Genomic DNA, 21,320 nt, shown 5'->3' with positions numbered 1-21,320 from the left:
GAAACAAAAATATTTTTTTTATACAAAATCAAGAGTAAAAATTTAATAAAAAATATAATTATATATTTCAAATATTTGAATACTAAAGGGACTACAACTAAGGAAGTAAAGGATAGAAGTGATAAAACAAAATAAATCCAATCCTAACGTGATTATCTAAACACAGAAGCTTCAATTTCTAGTTTTTTATAAACGTACGTTAAGAATCTAGAATCACGTTGGCGTTTAAAGAAAAAAAAGCATCCAAGCAAAACGAGGAAGTGTTTAATGCGATCAAACGTGCTTCTCTTCCTTCTAACGCTAAACCAAACACACCCTAAGAAGTACTTAATTCAGCTTTAAAGTAATTTCAAATACAAAAACAGACAAGTCATGATTATTTGATAGTTAGAAATCCAAGGTTTAATAAAAAGAAGCTATTTAATTGTAAGCTGTACAAGAAAATTGAGTGTGTAAATACATTAACATCATATACAAAGAATTAAATAATACAAATACAAATACTGTTATTTGTATTAAATTAGAATGAAAAGGGATTTTGTAATTATGTATGTGGGAAATATAATTGTTAGAATCGCATTGATTTGAAAGATCTGAATGAAAATTTTTTTTAGATGGCCATATAAATAAAATTCAAATTCAAATTAAAACGTATATAGTTAAAGGGTAATAAGCGTGGTTTAGTTTGATGACAGACGTGAGGGGGAGTAAATAACATAGCGTTTGTTGAGTAAGTAAATAGTAAGGGAAAAGAATAGAGAATAAATGTGGAGTATTTTGTTATTTTTCTGAAGTAGATTAAGGTTGAATTTTGTTTGTATTGTTGTGGTTGTTGAGGCCGTATAATAAATTTAAGATAATGATTGATGGGTAGGGTTGGTTGTTTTTATTGGCACGTCATTAAATCCAAAGGTTGAAGAGCGTTGACGGCCTATTTATTAGTGGATTATATCATGTGTTGTTGATTGTATGTTTCTAGTAAAAGTCAGTTTGATTCGAGCCATCGCTGAAGGAAATCTTTAACGAATGTAAAGGAAGATGGGCGTTAGACATCTACATAATGCTGGGATCATTATAAGTTGCAATGACTTGCATTGTAGTAGTAAGATAATCTGTAGACAATAAAAGCATAAGGTTGTAGTTGACGGATGGTGGGCTAGCCGAACAGAGGATAAAAAGCTAAAAAGAAAAAGTAGAAAAGATGGAGGATTTAGACTTTGGTTTTCATTGAAGTAGAGCAGTTGCTTTTAAGGTGGTGGTGGGAAGAGACGGATGGCAGGCAGGGGTGTTACATGGCAGGTACCTTCGTCGCCAGCCTCAGCGATTGGAAGGTTGACCACCACACCTGCCATGGCGGAGGCCGTCAATGGTGAAGATCCTCTCTTGCAGCGCAACCTTTGAGTCAGTGACGTCTTTGAGCCTGGCCTTGAGGGTGCTAGTTTCTTTGCAGAGTTGAATGTATTTCTGTTTCCACATGCCCACCAGATCATAATTGTAGTCTAGGACGTAGCAATCTTCCTTCTTACAGATCTCTCGGATGCATAGCCGAGCAGCGTCCTCGATGGAGAGGGTCGGGTTGAAAGCTATACGTCCGACAACTACCAGGGCTTCAAATGATGAAGGAGGGACGACGGAAACGAGATGTCGATAGCAAGTACGACCATCAGGGTATCTTTGGTTGAGGATCCTATATATGGGGCCAGGAATGTCCATCTTCTCGCAAGCCATGGCTAGGTAGGATCTCATGCTTTGTTGAAGCAACGGCTCATTCGGCGGAGTCTGCGGAACTAGATCACGACCTACGCGGCAGTGCATTTGGTTAGGACATAGTGTGAAGGAAAAGTGAAGGAGGTAGTACATGAGTATAGGGGACCACTTACTTTCTGGGATATTTGCTAAGTCGTATTGAAACCGGTGGAACCTTGCATGCAAGGCTCTCAAGGCAAGTCGCTGCTTGTCGCGATAGTCATCGGTCTCAACGGCATCCGGTGCTTCCCCAAGTTGTATGCGTCTCTTGCCCTCTTCCGGGTCTCCACCGCCAAAGAAAGAAAGCCACGCCTGCTCCGCCTGGGCCAATGTGTGGTATTTTTCCCAGCAACAGTCGTCGAACTCAGTAATCTGCTCAATAAGTTCTTCTAAGGATGTGTATATCCCGGGGATCCATCCGTTGAAGACACAGTAGTAATATGGTGAGGTTCGACCAGCCATTGTGAATGTTGTTCGTCGAAGGAGCGGTTAAGAAATGGAAAAAAATGGAGGTTTTATAGGCGTGCAAGTGTGGTCACTGGTGAGGTGAAGGCTTGGATACAAGAGGGGGAATTTTTCGACTGCAATTGGGGGGGCTTAGCTGACATAGTTGCAGGGGAATCCGATTCCTAATTAGTCTTGTGGACCCCTCCACCCCTAGTGATTGCTTTGAAAAAGCTTATGGTTTCAGATCATATTTAAATTTGTGTGGTAACAAAATTTGTGAACTTTTTCTTTTTAATATTGTATTATTAGAGGTGAAATCCTTCATCATGAATTAAACTGTGTGTTGAACACAACTATGGCCATTTACAAAACGTCAATGACGTTTTGTGTTTCTTCAATTAAAATAATATTTTTCTAACAAAACGTCAGTAATGTTTTGTGTTTTAATAATTAAAATAATATTTTTTATTACAAAACGTTAGTGACGTTTTGTTCTTTGATGATTAAAAAAAAAATTTTATTGCAAAACGTCAGTGACGTTTTGTACTACTACCACAACCCTGTAGAACACCAAAATCATCAAATATTTTTGCATTTCACATTAAAATTATCCATATATAAAAATTTTAGCCAAAATTTGTTAGCACAAATTTGGCGGTCTCGTTCCAAAATATTTGGTGCGGCAATTTTGGGAATATTAATCTTGTGGTTCAATTAGTTTAAAGAGGAATGGGTAAGAATTTTGTTAGATCACAATGTGAAAGCCAAGTGGGAGGTAGATCATGTGAGGGGTTTTGATTGTATTTGTTTAGGGTGGTATAATGTCGATGTTAGGAGTACTGATGGCCTCGTTGATATTGATTAATGATGGATAATAAGACAAAAAGAAACCATAGGCATCTGTTAATGACTAAATGATAATGTTCATATTACTGTGCATAAGCTTCAAGTGTAACTTTAGATTTAAGAGGTCAAAGATGTATTGAGGAGAAGATGGGAAAATTCAAAAAGGGGTTTCTTTGTTAACTCTTAGCTGGGAAAAACTGTTAACGAAGGCTTAGTAACTGATTTGGTGAGAAGTCACCACGAATCGAATTTATATGAAGTTGTTTTTGATTGAGCAATACATGTTATCAATTTTAAAAATAAATCGATTTTTGTATACAAATAATTAATTAAAAAACTAATTAATATAGCTATAATGTTAGATTTTTTACTGTATTTTATTTAAAATAGAAGTTGACTAATTTAAATTGAAAAATTGTAGTTAATTGTTTACTATATAATTTTTTTAACCAAAATTATAATTAAAAATTATTAAAAGAAGAAAATTATCTGTATAATGGAGCAGCTCAATGTTAATAACATTTTTTATTTCTATTATAAAATATAAAAAAGATTTAATTCTCATAATAAAAATCATGATATTTTTTAGGGTCTAAATTTTTTTATTGTATTTTCATACATTTTTTTATGAATGATTAATTTAAATTATGTCTATTTAAATTTTAAATTACAAAGTAATTCAAATTTTATATTTTAAAATTCTAATTATATAACTGAAATTAAATTGATAAAAAAATGAGAAAATACTAATACAGTTTAAATCATATTAAAACGTAAACAAGTTCGGTTAGTCCATAAACAAAGTTTACGTAAATAAATACGTTTAGTCAATGTGATAGGTGAGTTTTGTAAAAACTTTATGAAGAGACAATAAAAAAATTAAATCCTATAAAATAGCATAATTTTGTTTGGAATTAATTTTTGTTATATTTGATAACAAGAAAAGTCTGATTAACATTGAGCTGGTCCAACATATTCAATAATTATTTTTGAATAATTTATACATATTAAAAAAAGGTTAAAAAATTATATAATAAACAATTAATTATTATTTATTAATGTAAATTAGTCAATTTATTTTTAAAATAAAATACGGGTAAAAATTCTAACATCATAATTATATTAATTGATTTTTTAATTAAATAATTTATATTAAAAAATTCAATTTTTTTAAAACCAAATAATAACACGTATCATCTATCTAATAATAATTTTAAGTGAAATTGATTGCAGATAAATTTCTGCCATATAATTTAGCACTGGAAGACCATTTTTTTTTATGTTGGTGTTATCCCTTTAGTGGTATTCTTTAAATAATGTCGAGATTAAATATATTATTTTTTATGGGACGATTGTAAATTTAAAATTAAATTTGTTAGTTACTATTTCTTTTCTTAAAACATGCCCATTGGAAAGTTAGCGTTTTGTTTATTTAAAATTTTATTTAGCTATAAACGTTAAACCTTTACATTTGTATTTTATAATTATTAGAAATTGGACGGTCTTTAGAAATATAAATTTCAGAAAATAAAATCCGTGTATTAAGAAAGACAGTAATCAACCATTTGATTAATACTCAACAATCTTTTTATATCGCCCATAACAAAAGTGCCCTGAATGCACCATTGTGTCATGTTATTATTTGGCGGGAGAGCAAACTAAGTTTCCCTCCATTAAGCTGTGATTGTACTGTAGTCATGGAAGATCTTGTACCTCGAATATTGTAATGCACGTGATTGTGTGCGCAATGGTGAGACTTGACATGGTGTGATGTTCTTTTTGCAGCAAATTATTGTGGGATGAGATGTATACGGCATGATTAAACTTACACGGCTTGGATTGGATCTACGTTGGTGCTTCGGGATGTCTGTGATGATAGAGGTATTCGGGAAGGCATTTCGATCAGTTTTGCGTCAAAAATTAATCTATCTGGAATACAAAATTTATTTGGCTCAATTTTTTAGTTATGGAATTCGTTAGTTTGCTTTTCCCGGATATGAAAATAGCGAGAAATAGACGAGAAGGTGGAATAGTTTTATGTCATTTTTAGGTGAAAGAACTCGGATGAAAAAACTTGTTAAGCAAAAATAAACAAACAAGTCGGAGGGTACGAACTTGTTGATGGCTGGAATTTGAATTTTAACAATGCAAAATGGACCGTGCGTTTTGTATATATATAATTTTTATGAAGCTGAAAATGAAATGGTAGGATCCGAGTTTCCTTTTTTTAAATATTAATTTGAATCTGCCAATGAGAAACGGTAGGTCCGATTTAGGTTTATTGAAAATATCAGATTCCGTGTTCTTCTTCAAGCTTGCTCTTCTTCTTCCTCTGGTTCTCTGCATTTGTATTTTTCTCCTTCATGGTATGTTATCCAAAAATTTGTTAGTATGATTTCTGTTATTATTTAGTAGAGTAAGAAAAATGGATAATAGACTACTTTTGAAAATGTATTATTTTAAATGATAAAGTACAAAAATAATACAGATTTGTATTCAACTTCTAACAATAACAACAACAATAACAAACTTCCTAACAATAATAATTTTAATTATAAAATATTAATAAAATTAAAAAAAACCTATATCTGATAAAAAATGATAATAATTCCTAAATTCAATTTCTAACCACAACAATAATAATTGGCCACCTAACAATAATAGTTATAATTATGAAATATAAAAAAATTAAAAAAAATTTAAACGGAGAGAGGTAGAAGTAGAAGGTGGAAGTGAAGTTGAAAGTGAAATCTTAAAGTGATTGTAACCGGATAATGAGAGTGGATTGCATGGGTCAAAGTTGTAAAAATCGGACCGGATCGGTCGGTTCGACTGAAAAACTGATGAATCGGACCATGTACCGGTCTGGTTTAGTATATTGACGGTTTAAGGAATAAACCGGTCAAAACCGGTACGAACCGATTAAACCGGTCAAAATCGGTACGAACTTAAACCGAACCGGTTCGGTCAACAAGCACAGTCAACGGTCAATCCCGCACATTGATGATGTCATGCTGATGTCAGCGTGCGGGTTGGGAAATTTTTAAAAAATGGAATGCAAGGCAGGACTCAAACTTGGCCCTTCTCAAAGAGAGACCAAGCTAACTACCACTGCAGTAGTTTGTTCTTTTAGAATATTTCATGCCTTTATCGCATATATATTGTATGTTATATAATATCCTAACTAATATATATATATATATATATATATATATATATATATATATATATATATATATATATATACAAAAATACTTAATTCAATATTTTTTAAATTAATTATTTTTTAACTGAAGTACAAATTAATTAATTTTAAAATAAAATAAAAATTACTTATTCTAAAAAAATAAATTTATATATAATTATTTAATTATATAAAGATATTTAGATTTTAAAATTACTCTTTGGATATAGTTTATAGATTGTTATTGTTACTGTGTCCAACTAAGATATTATTATAGTAGTACGGACTAATTTTATGTCTATCTTTCTATTAGTTATTTATAGAATTTGAGACTTAATTTTTCTTAAAATATTAGTAAAAATATGTATTTTAAATTTTAATGTTAGGTTTCTTATTATTTTATATTTTTTATTTACATGAGACCGGTTTTACTAGTTGGACCAGTAACTCATCGGTTGAACCAATAAACCAATAAACCAGTAACCTGACCGGTTCGATCACCGGTTCGGTTCTGACAACTATGGCATGGGTCTTTGTTTGGTTTCACGGCACGGTTCGGGGAGAAGCTGCCGCGCGATGCGTGTCCAGGCTGCATCAAATCGGACCGTGCGTTTAGTGAAACGCAACTCTGACGGTCCGTGTGGTGAATGGGAACTCGCAGGGTCCGAGTTGTGGTTTCACTGACACCACAAAATTGTGAAGCACCTCTCTCTCCCATATCAGAATCCAACACCACTAATGCATCCATATGCAAATTAAAAAACGAATTTATTTGCGGTGCAATTTGAATTACATAATTTGATTTTGAAAATCTAATCCTATCCAAAATATTTTTAAGAGATAAGTATTGTCTTGATCCCTAGAATTGAAGGTCAGAGTCGAAGCCATGATAAACGTAATTTTTAATATAGAATCATCCGTTACATTTTTTTCGTTTTAATATCGTCCTTTTTAATAAAATGTTTTGTTTTATTCGTCAACTATGTCTACTTTTAGGGGTGTGAATGGGTCGAGTGAAACCGGGTTTGACGTGACCCACACCTGGCCCGAAATATACACCTGGCCTATGGATGAGACCCGAACCCAACCCTAGATCCAATGAAGCCTATACACTTTTGGGTCACAATTATATCGGGTAAAAACTGGGGCGTTAATATTATATTACATTGATACCATCTTATAAGCTAGCATGTGAAAATATCCAAATTTTCAAGATGCCAACCATTAAAACATAACCGTAATCAATACTAATATTGTCTAATAACACCAAATATTTAAACAATACAAATAATACAATACTATGCATTAGTCTAAAATCTTATGCCTTTTAAACATAAAACATTAACTTATAGTCTTATAATAACTAATAACACGAAATATTAAGGATTACGATACTTAAATTCCACATAAGAATGACCATCATCCATTACTAATAACACAAAATATTAGTTGTGTACAATGACCGGGCCACCGGCCTGATTTTGGGTGACCAGAGTTATGCCCTGATCCGACCCGAATTAATGACGGGGTCTATTTCTGAGACCCTTACCCAGTCCTAGACCCGGTGAAATCACACGAAATTAGAGTATACATTGTTCGGGGCACGGCCGGACAGGGCCGGGCCGGGCCGGGCCATGCACACCGCTACCTCTAAATGGGATATGACGCTTCAGTGAGAGGGAAAGCAATGATCTTTAGTGAGCGTGTGGAGGCGCGTGTGATGCAACAATAGATAATGAAAGACAGAGTCCTGACCGAGTTGCGGGAAGGAACTGCAGATGAAACTGCAGAGAACGACGTGGTCACGAATATGTGACTATGATACGATAATAAATCTGTCAAAGAATTAAAAAAGAAACACGACAAGTATTGTACGTTTGATTTGTTAATTGATTGCAATTATAAATAAATGTTTCAATTACGACAATGAAGAAGAGTAAATAGCCAAATTTGTCCCTGAAATTTAAGGCATTTTTCAAATTGGGCATGAAAATTATTTTCCTGCTGTGTTAGTCATTGAATGATAAAACGTAAGTCAAATTGATTCTGCCGTCAGTTAGATGATGACATGTCACGCTAAGGGCCACATGTCACCAGATGATTGGTTGATGTGCCAGGTTAGCGACACGTAACACGCCACATGCCTCTAAGACATTTAAAAGAAATATTTAAAGAAATATTTTAAAAGATATATTTTATTCCATATAAAACTATTTGAAAAGAAAAAATGAGCTAACAAACAACTTAATTACGAGAGTCTTTGAAAATATTTATCACCTATCAAGAATGAGCTGAAGAGTACTGTATAGAATTTGAATTGATAGCTAGATTATCAATATTTTAAAAAAGTCTCGCAAGTGAACATTTTGTCAGTTTTTTTTAAGGCATGGAAAAAAAAAATATATATATATATATTTGTTTAATTTATAAATTGTTAATCTTTTAATAAAGTAATTTAAATTAGATAAAAAAAATATTTTATTCCTTGGAAAACAATTTTAACAGATAGATTAAAATTTGTTAGTAGGACTATAAAAATTTGTAATGTCATACTGATTTAGGTAAATACATGCATATACCCAAATTTTATATAAAATATTTTGTATAGTCTATAAAATCGTAAAAATTAAAAAAAAAATCTTACTTACGTAATTTATTAGGACATTACAAATTTTTACAGTACTCCTAATATTTTTTGAAGCCATTTGTTTTACATTCCTTCGCATGAAATGAAATAATGTTTTTAATTTTTGAATTATTAATTATTCGGTGATGTGATTTTTTCTTTACTGGCACATAGTTTATTATTATTATTATTATTATTATTATTATTATTACTTTGCACAATCAAATAGTCATAGATAAAGTTAAAAAACTATGACGTGTAATCATGACTTGAAAAATTATAAGGGCCAAATTTTTTTCATATATAATAGAAGTGTGAAAGTTTATCATTTAAAAATATGAAAGTTTATCATTTTGCTATGATGGAGAAAATTTAATGTACTTAACATCTAACAGAGTTAAAATAATTGTTCAAAAAATAAATCATGGTACGACTTTATTATTTATATTCATCATAAAAAGTTTATGGAATTATTCGTAAATAAATTTTAAGAAGGAAACATCTTTTTTAATTATTTTTTAAATAAACTTTAACTTTAAATTTAAAATGGAAATTCAAGCAAATTTTTTAATAATATTAATTTGTCGTATTCAATTATTCAATTATTTTTTAATCACGTTCAGATCAGTTACTGTTAAAGAAAAAACATTTCCTTTTACTGAATTATGTTTTCTCGAAAATAATTTACTGCTAAAATTATTAAACTTTTCACAACCCATAAGTTAAAACAAAATTATGAACGAAAAAATTTAACCATCAAATAGAAAGAAATGAAAATAGCAATACCACAAATTGCACATCATCGCATCATCAGCACCCAAACCAACATTACCCCCAATTTAAAAAACTAGTTCACCCCAAAAACATCAGGAAAACTTTGGCATTTGGCCATATACCCAAAGGCTATAAAAAAATAAAAAAAATTCCCTAATGGAGAAAGACCTAGAAGCAATGAACAGAAAATTAACCTCGAATACAGCGATCATTTAATGAGAGAGAGAAAATAAACAAGAGAGACGTTCTTGAGTATATGTGCATGAAGGGGATCACCATGAGAAGCATCCATGCGGAACATGCATGCATTTGGTGAGAAGAATTAGCCCGTTCTACTTGCTTCTTTATGTGTCCATGCCTCATGGTGGCATCTTTGTCCATGTAGCGATTCATAGGCGGAATGACGGTTATACCCTTGTGGTGCTTAGCGCGCGAATTGTGCTAAATTCCATTTTATTGGAATTTTCAGAGGGTCATAGCTGGAAATGTGCTTAAGTTAATGTCAACTGATTAAGTGTATCTATGTGTGCATACTTGTAATGATTACATAGTCCTCTCAAGGGAAAGTATGTAGCACCTACCACGACTAGGCTTGGGTGATATGTAAGCGTAGATGCTGTGAGTGGATTACTGCTCCTCTTTTAGAAGTTAGAACTGGAACAACATCTTCACTAGTTTCGAACTGGAAGCCGTACGGACGATCAACATGGAAGCCTCGGAGTCCTTTCTACAAGATTCTCAGGACGTTCCTTTAGAAGAGTAAGTTCGCTATACATGCAGCATGTATCAATATTAGCAGTGTAACAAAAATGTTCTCCTTCACATTTGCTGACGTTGACTGTGCTGGTGTATTGACTGTGTAGGTTGGACCCCGGCGAAAACATTGAACAAGAGCGGGACCGATCCACAAACCACGTGGACGCTGTCATGAACCTTGACCTAACCATAGAAGGGGTGAGCAAAATATTGCTCTTGACGTACATTTTCCATGGCTTGTCATGGAGGACGACTATATACATTTATAAAATTCGACAACCCTTTTTTGCTATACCATGTGTCTCTCACGTTGTTAGTTGTGAAGTTTTGTGCTTCTTCTGAAGTGGTATCTGTTTTGTTTGACAGCCCCTTCGAGAGCAGCTTTCACAGCCTAATGCAACGGCTGAACACGATGCGGTGGAAAAAGACATGCTGGCCCGCATTTTTCTTCATGAGAAGGTATCTTGTGACCCGTTTCGTTGCCTAACCGTGTCTGAGTGTGTCGTATCTGACATTGTTGCGGGTGTTACAGTCAGTAAAACTTCAGTTGTGTATAACCGTGGAATGTTTGACTTTGTCGTCTTTGCACTTCATTTGCACCAATTTTCAGCACACTCAAACATTCGCGGAGCTTCAATGAAACTTCTCTTGGGGAGGGGGGGGGGTTGTGAATCATTGAAAATATTATCCAGGAATAATTAAATGAAAAAAAAAGCTGTAGGTATGATTTTATTCAAAATTTGTTATTAACGTGTCACATTGCATAGATTTAAATTTAAGTAAAAAAGTATAGTCGATTTAGATTATCAATAAATTTACTTTACGTTAATAAACTAAACTAATTTTAAAAATTTAAATTGGCATAACCGATTATAAATTTAATTAGAAAGAAGAACTTATATTTGTATTTAGAAAATCAATTTTTCACCAGAAAGTACGTTTCTTTTAAAATGATACAGAAACTTCTCTTGGGGGGGGGGGATTTCATTGAAAAAATTATGCAGTTATAATTAAATTAAATTAAAAACTGTTAGTATAATTTTATTCAATATTTGTTATTAACATGTAACATTGCATATAATTAAATATAAGTTAAAACGTATAGTGCATTTAGATTACCAATAAATTTACTTTACCTTAATAAAGTAAACTAATTTTAAAAATTTAAGTTATGTTATCACCGATTATAAATTTAATTACAAAAAATAATTAGTTTTGTATTTAAAAAATGAATTTTTTACCAGCAAGTACGTTTCTTTTAAAATATACAGAATTAAGTATTAGTTGTCAATTAATGTATAAGTTAATCGTAGTTTATAACGTACACAGAAAAAAACTTTTAAACATGAAGAACAAGATACATGTTTATAAAATTTTGAAGAATTTATTTGGACGTTACACAGCATTACTTGGCACTTATTCAATATATTTTTAATTCTCGAAAGTAAAGACAATAATAATGCTACTCTATAACTGTTTTTTGTTTGTGAGACATAAGAAGTTGGCCAATGTGACTGCACTGAAAATGGCCTCTCAAAATGGGTCTTACTATTCTATGTAAATGGTTAATAATGACTGTAAAGGGATATTTGAAACGGGCCTATGTTCGGGCCAGTCCATACGAGTCAAAACGTGATTGTTTCATTCAGCCAGAAGGCCTAAAATAATTTTAATTAAACAAGTTTTTAACCAAACGGGAACTTTTAAACCCTCCTTCTTTGGTTTTCATCTGCGAACGATGATTCCATCATCTCCACCTTGACATCCTTGGCTGGTGAGAGAATCAATCACAGACCCAGAAAGTCTTAATCCTCCATGTCATCCCTCTACTTGAAACTCTGTTGCCGCCAACGTCCTTTTGCCGTCTTTATTTCTTCGTCAGTTTGAGGGGAAGGTGAATTGGGTTTAAGTTGTGTTCTCTTTACGTTTGTTTGCCTGATATAATTTGCAATAATGTAATGGTAGTCCTTAATAACAGCGACCAATTCTATTCATTCCACTTCCATCCATCACTTCTGTAGGATACTCTTTAGGTTTAACATTTCATTACATATTGAATTGTCCAGCTGAGACATGCAACCTAATCCCAAATTGCATTGCTAGGAAATCCGTTTTTATTCTTTCCTTGTTCTACTGTTTTACTGAACCTTTCATGCCTAGCATATCTAATCGAATAGGATTATTTGCTGCTACTCTGAACGAATTGCAGTGTTTATTATGTCTAATTTCATAACTCTGTTACCGGCTAACTGCTTGACGTAAAATTGCACAGCCCATGATGGAGAATCGCTACTCAGTTTTTGGCCCTTATTTCCCCTTGTAAAAATTTTGATTACAGTCCCTTGACGACAATATGCATTGCCTATTTTACTGAGTCACTGTGAATCTGTTGTTCAATAGAGATTAGCTCTGCGATACACATTGTTTAGATTCTGTTTATTCTTCTGATGTTAATTACTTGTTGATGAAAATCAATTTTGTATTAACTCTTGTGATGTGCGATGTCAATAAAGGGTTCCAATGAAAAGCTTGCGGACATTGAGTCCCGGTTGGCCATCATTGAGAAGAGGACAGCCACCTTCGACGGGTATTTGCTCCAAATTCTTGACTTGGCTCAACGGCAACATGACCGAAGCGGTAGCATCGTCATGGTTCCTAGGCCGTGTATGCCACCGCAGCAAGAGGACAACACAAAGAGGAACACCTCCTCAGAGGTCGTGCCCCAATCAGGTAACGTCACCGCTGTTTCTGCCCAAACTGAGGTCAAAAGCATCACACAACAAGGAGGTTCCTTCACCCATCTGAGGCCACCCTCCGAGAAGGGCAAAGGCATACAACAAGTCCCAAATGCAGAGGGGTCCCTGTTTGACCTCTTTGTACCTGACTCGCCATGTGAGGAGGATGACCTTGTCATAGATGAAACCAAATCAACACCAAGAAATATCACGGGGGCCTCTCACCTCAGTCAGCACATGACTACCCAGCAACACTGGGCTGTTGGGCTATCAAAGGGAAGTGGTCAGTGGCACGGCAAGATATCTCAAATCCCTTCATCCACTTATGAGAAGGTACGATGTAGTTGTTCATTCTGATTAATTTTGTGGTCATCCTGCAGCACGGATTGTTCTTGGAAGGTGTTTGCATGTGTTCAAACGACTCTAAACATATTTCTTAATAACAGGACATTTCAAGCCTTCCTACTTGGTCTGACTTTGACAGCACAACTGAACTGTGTGGCCTATTCACGTCGACTCCAACTATGAGCAAACCTGCTAAGCTGCCAAAACTGGAGCGCATTGAGATGACATGTTTAGGCAGGCCAGCATCTTCAATGACCCGAGACATGCAGGTGCTGATGCAGGATTCCGTAACCCAAAGTCGTCCGAAGAGGACCGTCCTCAGGCAGGCCGCACGAGGCCGTGGGCGTGGCCGTCGCAACAACCATGTTGATCCCACTGAACCCCGAATCCCAAAGGTAGTTGCCATGCTTTGTGTAACAATGACACTGTTATCAAATTACCTTACCTAAACTGCCATCAATCTATACCCTATCTAACTCTAACCCTCTAACTCTCGCAGACGTATGAAATGGTGTTCAGGCCATTTAACAATATGGGACTCTCGTTGCAGGAGTGCAAGTTATCGGCTTACATTTTCGGCAAAGAACTTCCACCCGAGTGAGACATCTAACATGAGTATTCTGTTATGTGCTAATGTGCTACTACGTCAATATTATTTTTTACTAAGTAGTTCTGATGTTATTTCAGGGAGATCTTGTTTAAGTATTCATTCTTCGATTTGCCTCGGGCTCTTTTCATGTCACTGGCCCCCCCACATACCCCATGTCTTGATGTAAGTCATCGAAAATGTTTTTTGGAATGTAAACTTTGAGCCTTCAACCCCGTTGTGTATACATATTCAACTTTTGGCGTTGTTGCAGATAATTAATGCAACATGCCTGATGAGGTCGGTTCAGGCACGCAAAAGCATGACTCCCCGTGCCTGGTTTCTGCCAACTAACTTCGCAACGGATGTCCTGCTTGACACCCCAGTTAGTGAGCTGGCCAAACATTACCAGCCAAAGTGGATGCACGAGACAAACCAACTGGAACACGTACGATATCTATCCATGAAACCCTATTTTGGATGTCATTTCGTTATCACTGCCTGTGTAATAATTGTTTCCTCCGATGAACTGTTACCGCTAGTTAGAAAAGCATTTTCACCCTCGATAATGTAGGTCTATGTGCCTGTTTGGGAGGCCATCGATACGTGCTACATGCTGTTGTTGGATGTGAAGGGTGCAAGCTTGTTTGTCCTAGATGTAAGCAGAAGTCCCGAGAGCATTGTTCGTCGAGAGGCTAACATGCGGCGCATAGTAAGTAATCTCTTCACGTGTACCTTCCAACTATGTTACTGTACCTTGTTCATGCAAACATTTTCCTACCTTAAACATTTGTAACTACTGTTTCTTTCCTCGCAGTGCCGTGTCCTGGGGAAAATCTTCTCGGCGGACAGGAACATTGTCAACTTCAGACACACAAATCCAGACCCTTCTAATTGGGGATCCTTGCAGTATCCTGGAGCCATTCCAAATGCAGTGGATAGGTAAGTCAAGTTACCTTTAAGGTATTTGCAGAATATGTAGAATGATGAATACCATAACTATGTCTGCCATGTAGGAGAAATTTTTTTTCTTTTGTTCCATTCTGTGAGGTGTTTCTTCTTTCTCGTTTATTATTATATTTAATTTGCAATGATGTTATTCTATAGCATGAATATTCTTCAGTTGTTGTTGAGGGTAGAAGATATAAGAAAGATAAATATAAGACAGCGGTGTGACCAAAGTATGAAGGAGAAATTATCATTTATCACCAAACCGGACGTACACGTAATAGTCACGATACACTAGTTTATCGTGCTTTTGTTTTTTCTGCACTTGTTACACCGGCTGACTAGTATTTACTTGTGTTAGAATATGATATATGATGAACTGATGCCTTTTTTAATTCCTCTTGAAACTATGTTTCCTTGTTTCGTTGTCTTAGTTCTTATGCACCTTTAAATTGTCCAATTTTCTTCACAGGTTCGGTATTTCTGTTAAGTTTTATCCGAACACATATTTCTGTTTTAGTGATGCCTTCTTTAATTCTTCTTCAAACTATGTTTTCTTGTTTCATTGTCATAGTTCTTATGCACCTTTAAATTCTCCAATTTGCTTCACATGTTCGGTATTTCTGTTAAGTATTATCCGCACACGTATTTCTGTTTAACTGTTGACTTTTTTAATTCATCTTGAAACTATGTTTTCTTCTTTCGTTGTCTTAGATCTGATGCACCTTTAAATTCTCCATTTCTCTTCACATGTTCGGTATTTCTGTTTAGTATTATCCGGACACATATTTCTGTTTAACTGATGCCTTTTTTAATTCCTCTTGAAACTATGTTTTCTCGTTTCATTGTCTTAGTTATTTTGCACCTTTAAATTCTCCAATTCTCTTCACATGTTCGGTATTTCTGTTTAGTATTATCCGCACACATATTTCTGTTTAAATGATGCCTTTTTTAATTCCTCTTGAGACTATGTTTTCTTGTTTCATTGTCTTGGTTCTTTTGCACCTTTAAAATCTCCAACTCTCTTCACATGTTCGGTATCTCTGTTTAGTATTATCCGCACACATATTTCTGTTTAACTGATGCCTTTTTTAATTCCTCTTGAAACTATGTTTTCTTCTTTCATTGTCTTGGTTCTTTTGCACCTTTAAAATCTCCAATTCTCTTGACATGTTTGGTATTTCTGTTTAGTATTATCTGCACACATATTTCTGTTTAACTGATGCCTTTTTTAATTCCTCTTGAAACTATGTTTTCTTGTTTCATTGTCTTGGTTCTTTTGCACCTTTAAAATCTCCAATTCTCTTCACATGTTCGGTATTTCTGTTTAGTATTATCCGGACACATATTTCTGTTTAACTGATGCCTTTTTTAATTCCTCTTGAAACTATGTTTTCTCGTTTCATTGTCTTAGTTATTTTGTACCTTTAAATTTTCCAATTCTCTTCACATGTTCGGTATTTCTTTTTAGTATTATCCGCACACGTATTTCTGTTTAACTGATGCCTTTTTTAATTCCTCTTGAAACTATGTTTTCTTCTTTCGTTGTCTTAGATCTGATGCACCTTTAAATTCTCCAGTTCTCTTCACATGTTCGGTATTTCAGTTTAGTATTATCCGCACACATATTTCTGTTTAACTGATGCCTTTTTTAATTCCTCTTGAGACTATGTTTTCTTGTTTCATTGTCTTGGTTCTTTTGCACCTTTAAATTCTCCAACTCTCTTCACATGTTCGGTATCTCTGTTTAGTATTATCCGCACACATATTTCTGTTTAACTGATGCCTTTTTTAATTCCTCTTGAAACTATGTTTTCTCGTTTCATTGTCTTGGTTCTTTTGCCCCTTTAAATTCTCCAGTTCTCTTCACATGTTCGGTAGCTCTGTTTAGTATTATCCGCACACATATTTCTGTTTAAGTGATGCCTTTTTTAATTCCTCTTGAGACTATGTTTTCTTGTTTCATTGTCTTGGTTCTTTTGCACCTTTAAAATCTCCAACTCTCTTCACATGTTCGGTATCTCTGTTTAGTATTATCCGCACACATATTTCTGTTTAACTGATGCCTTTTTTAATTCCTCTTGAAACTATGTTTTCTTGTTTCATTGTCTTGGTTCTTTTGCACCTTTAAAATCTCCAATTCTCTTCACATGTTCGGTATTTCTGTTTAGTATTATCCGGACACATATTTCTGTTTAACTGATGCCTTTTTTAATTCCTCTTGAAACTATGTTTTCTCGTTTCATTGTCTTAGTTATTTTGTACCTTTAAATTTTCCAATTCTCTTCACATGTTCGGTATTTCTTTTTAGTATTATCCGCACACGTATTTCTGTTTAACTGATGCCATTTTTAATTCCTCTTGAAACTATGTTTTCTTCTTTCGTTGTCTTAGATCTGATGCACCTTTAAATTCTCCAGTTCTCTTCACATGTTCGGTATTTCAGTTTAGTATTATCCGCACACATATTTCTGTTTAAGTGATGCCTTTTTTAATTCCTCTTGAGACTATGTTTTCTTGTTTCATTGTCTTGGTTCTTTTGCACCTTTAAATTCTCCAACTCTCTTCACATGTTCGATATCTCTGTTTAGTATTATCCGCACACATATTTCTGTTTAACTGATGCCTTTTTTAATTCCTCTTGAAACTATGTTTTCTTCTTTCATTGTCTTGGTTCTTTTGCACCTTTAAAATCTCCAATTCTCTTGACATGTTTGGTATTTCTGTTTAGTATTATCCGCACACATATTTCTGTTTAACTGATGCCTTTTTTAATTCCTCTTGAAACTATGTTTTCTCATTTCATTGTCTTAGTTATTTTGTACCTTTAAAATCTCCAATTCTCTTCACATGTTTGGTATTTCTGTTTAGTATTATCCGCACACATATTTCTGTTTAACTGATGCCTTTTTTAATTCCTCTTGAAACTATGTTTTCGTGTTTCATTGTCTTGGTTCTTTTGCACCTTTAAAATCTCCAATTCTCTTCACATGTTCGGTATCTCTGTTTAGTATTATCCGCACACATATTTCTGTTTAACTGATGCCTTTTTTAATTCCTCTTGAAACTATGTTTTCTTCTTTCATTGTCTTGGTTCTTTTGCACCTTTAAAATCTCCAATTCTCTTGACATGTTTGGTATTTCTGTTTAGTATTATCCGCACACATATTTCTGTTTAACTGATGCCTTTTTTAATTCCTCTTGAAACTATGTTTTCTCATTTCATTGTCTTAGTTATTTTGTACCTTTAAAATCTCCAATTCTCTTCACATGTTCGGTATCTCTGTTTAGTATTATCCGCACACATATTTCTGTTTAACTGATGCCTTTTTTAATTCCTCTTGAAACTATGTTTTCTTGTTTCATTGTCTTGGTTCTTTTGCACCTTTAAAATCTCCAATTCTCTTCACATGTTCGGTATTTCTGTTTAGTATTATCCGGACACATATTTCTGTTTAACTGATGCCTTTTTTAATTCCTCTTGAAACTATGTTTTCTCGTTTCATTGTCTTAGTTATTTTGTACCTTTAAATTTTCCAATTCTCTTCACATGTTCGGTATTTCTTTTTAGTATTATCCGCACACGTATTTCTGTTTAACTGATGCCTTTTTTAATTCCTCTTGAAACTATGTTTTCTTCTTTCGTTGTCTTAGATCTGATGCACCTTTAAATTCTCCAGTTCTCTTCACATGTTCGGTATTTCAGTTTAGTATTATCCGCACACATATTTCTGTTTAAGTGATGCCTTTTTTAATTCCTCTTGAGACTATGTTTTCTTGTTTCATTGTCTTGGTTCTTTTGCACCTTTAAATTCTCCAACTCTCTTCACATGTTCGATATCTCTGTTTAGTATTATCCGCACACATATTTCTGTTTAACTGATGCCTTTTTTAATTCCTCTTGAAACTATGTTTTCTTCTTTCATTGTCTTGGTTCTTTTGCACCTTTAAAATCTCCAATTCTCTTGACATGTTTGGTATTTCTGTTTAGTATTATCCGCACACATATTTCTGTTTAACTGATGCCTTTTTTAATTCCTCTTGAAACTATGTTTTCTCATTTCATTGTCTTAGTTATTTTGTACCTTTAAAATCTCCAATTCTCTTCACATGTTTGGTATTTCTGTTTAGTATTATCCGCACACATATTTCTGTTTAACTGATGCCTTTTTTAATTCCTCTTGAAACTATGTTTTCGTGTTTCATTGTCTTGGTTCTTTTGCACCTTTAAAATCTCCAATTCTCTTCACATGTTCGGTATCTCTGTTTAGTATTATCCGCACACATATTTCTGTTTAACTGATGCCTTTTTTAATTCCTCTTGAAACTATGTTTTCTTCTTTCATTGTCTTGGTTCTTTTGCACCTTTAAAATCTCCAATTCTCTTGACATGTTTGGTATTTCTGTTTAGTATTATCCGCACACATATTTCTGTTTAACTGATGCCTTTTTTAATTCCTCTTGAAACTATGTTTTCTCATTTCATTGTCTTAGTTATTTTGTACCTTTAAAATCTCCAATTCTCTTCACATGTTTGGTATTTCTGTTTAGTATTATCCGCACACATATTTCTGTTTAACTGATGCCTTTTTTAATTCCTCTTGAAACTATGTTTTCGTGTTTCATTGTCTTGGTTCTTTTGCACCTTTAAAATCTCCAATTCTCTTCACATGTTCGGTATTTCTGTTTAGTATTATCCGGACACATATTTCTGTTTAACTGATGCCTATTTTAATTCCTCTTGAAACTATGTTTTCTCGTTTCATTGTCTTAGTTATTTTGTACCTTTAAATTCTCCAATTCTCTTCACATGTTCGGTATTTCTGTTTAGTATTATCCGCACACATATTTCTGTTTAACTGATGCCTTTTTTAATTCCTCTTGAGACTATGTTTTCTTGTTTCATTGTCTTGGTTCTTTTGCACCTTTAAAATCTCCAACTCTCTTCACATGTTCGGTATCTCTGTTTAGTATTATCCGCACACATATTTCTGTTTAACTGATGCCTTTTTTAATTCCTCTTGAAACTATGTTTTCTCGTTTCATTGTCTTAGTTATTTGGCACCTTTAAAATCTCCAATTCTCTTCACATGTTCGGTATATCTGTTTAGTATTATCCGCACACATATTTCTGTTTAACTGATGCCTTTTTTAATTGTTCTTGAAACCATGTTTTCTTGTTTCATTGTCTTAGTTCTTTTGCACCTTTAAATTCTCCAATTCTCTTCACATGTTTGGTATTTCTGTTTAGTATTATCCGCACACATATTTCTGTTTAACTGATGCCTTTTGCAATTCCTCTTGAAACGTTGTTTTCTTGTTTCATTCTCTTAGTTCTTTTGCACCTTTAAATTCTCCAATTTACTTCACATGTTCGGTATTTCTGTTTAATATTATCCGCACACATAATTCTGTTTAGTATCTTCTTCACATGTTCGGTATCAACAAAAACTATTGTGAACCAATAAGTTATGCACTACTATGTGTGGGATAGATCTCTTTTTTTCCTTGCCTGATTTTTTTCCTCTCCACCAATACTTTTCCACACGCTTCGTCACACTAACGCGCTGACCCAATGATGTACGATTTTATGATGCAGCAACGAGACATCTACGTGGCTATTGTACTGGCTGCAGCAGGATGGGGGATTTTCAACTCGAATTTTTGCTCCCATGGTGAATTTGATGCAATGCCCTTTATTAAACAATAGCTTCAAGACACAACAATTGATAATTTTTAACCCTGATAACGCTGTTTGTGCTTATTTTACTTGAATTGTTCATGACACTGTAACTATCATTATGCAGATCAACCCTGAAGCGGTACGAATGCGGACTGCTACTAGCATTGCTAGCTGTGACGCAAATGAAAATGGATGCTTCATAGATGTTAAAGCGGAGCTGCTTTGGCGTGATCTCATGGATCGCCCTGAATAGTGCTGGCTACTTTGATCCCCCTCTATTTTGATCTATTTTGATAACCATGTGACTTGTATTTTTTGCTTTTGGATGTATTGTGAATAGAAATGTCAAATACCTTCTATCACTCGGGGTTACGGTAATGTTGTTAGGGATGTTAGGCTTCAGTACTCAGTCGCTGTGATGTGAGTAACTAGATTTCTGGTATTTTGGCTTTAGGATTGTAACAACCATGCGGTCTATGTAAGCGCATATTCACCTTGGCCACATATCCGCAGATGTCGCATGGGCTGCACTGAATCTTATTTGAATGTGGCTTAATGTAACGTACTACTCTTTATCTAGTAAAGTGTTTCCAGTTTATCCTGCACTATTCAACCACACCTGCTTACCGTTCAGTGTGCCACAG

General features: G+C 34.1%; 4 protein-coding genes across 4 annotated transcripts in view; 2 read left to right on the top strand and 2 right to left on the bottom strand.

Annotated features, from left to right (window-relative positions):
• The window catches only part of LOC107609011 (uncharacterized), a 50,334-nt gene that overhangs the window by 14,497 nt on the left and 14,517 nt on the right, over positions 1 to 21,320 (bottom strand). The window lies entirely within an intron of this gene.
• Positions 1,112 to 2,257, bottom strand: LOC107608204 (uncharacterized). Its single transcript, XM_016310066.3, has 2 exons — positions 1,881 to 2,257; positions 1,112 to 1,799 (listed from the first exon to the last, which is right to left on the bottom strand). The coding sequence occupies exons 1-2, from the start codon at positions 2,206 to 2,208 to the stop codon at positions 1,318 to 1,320; spliced, it is 810 nt and encodes a 269-aa protein (XP_016165552.1). The 5' UTR covers positions 2,209 to 2,257; the 3' UTR covers positions 1,112 to 1,317.
• On the top strand, positions 10,263 to 11,081 carry LOC148550229 (uncharacterized). Its single transcript, XM_088494379.1, has 3 exons — positions 10,263 to 10,382; positions 10,487 to 10,577; positions 10,746 to 11,081. Exons 1-3 carry the CDS (start codon positions 10,330 to 10,332, stop codon positions 11,079 to 11,081), a joined length of 480 nt encoding a protein of 159 aa, XP_088350505.1. The 5' UTR covers positions 10,263 to 10,329.
• Positions 12,881 to 20,929, top strand: LOC148550228 (uncharacterized). The gene is made up of 9 exons (XM_088494378.1): positions 12,881 to 13,447; positions 13,561 to 13,854; positions 13,959 to 14,056; positions 14,147 to 14,231; positions 14,356 to 14,493; positions 14,620 to 14,757; positions 14,863 to 14,987; positions 15,153 to 15,270; positions 20,801 to 20,929. The coding sequence occupies exons 1-9, from the start codon at positions 12,881 to 12,883 to the stop codon at positions 20,927 to 20,929; spliced, it is 1,692 nt and encodes a 563-aa protein (XP_088350504.1).

The sequence above is a fragment of the Arachis ipaensis genome, chromosome B7 (assembly GCF_059453495.1).
Source record: "Arachis ipaensis isolate K30076 ecotype BB chromosome B7, ASM5945349v1, whole genome shotgun sequence".
Classification (NCBI taxonomy): Eukaryota; Viridiplantae; Streptophyta; class Magnoliopsida; order Fabales; family Fabaceae; genus Arachis; species Arachis ipaensis.
The sequence above is the reverse complement of the archived record's forward strand: the minus strand, read 5'-3'. Positions and strand labels throughout refer to the sequence as shown.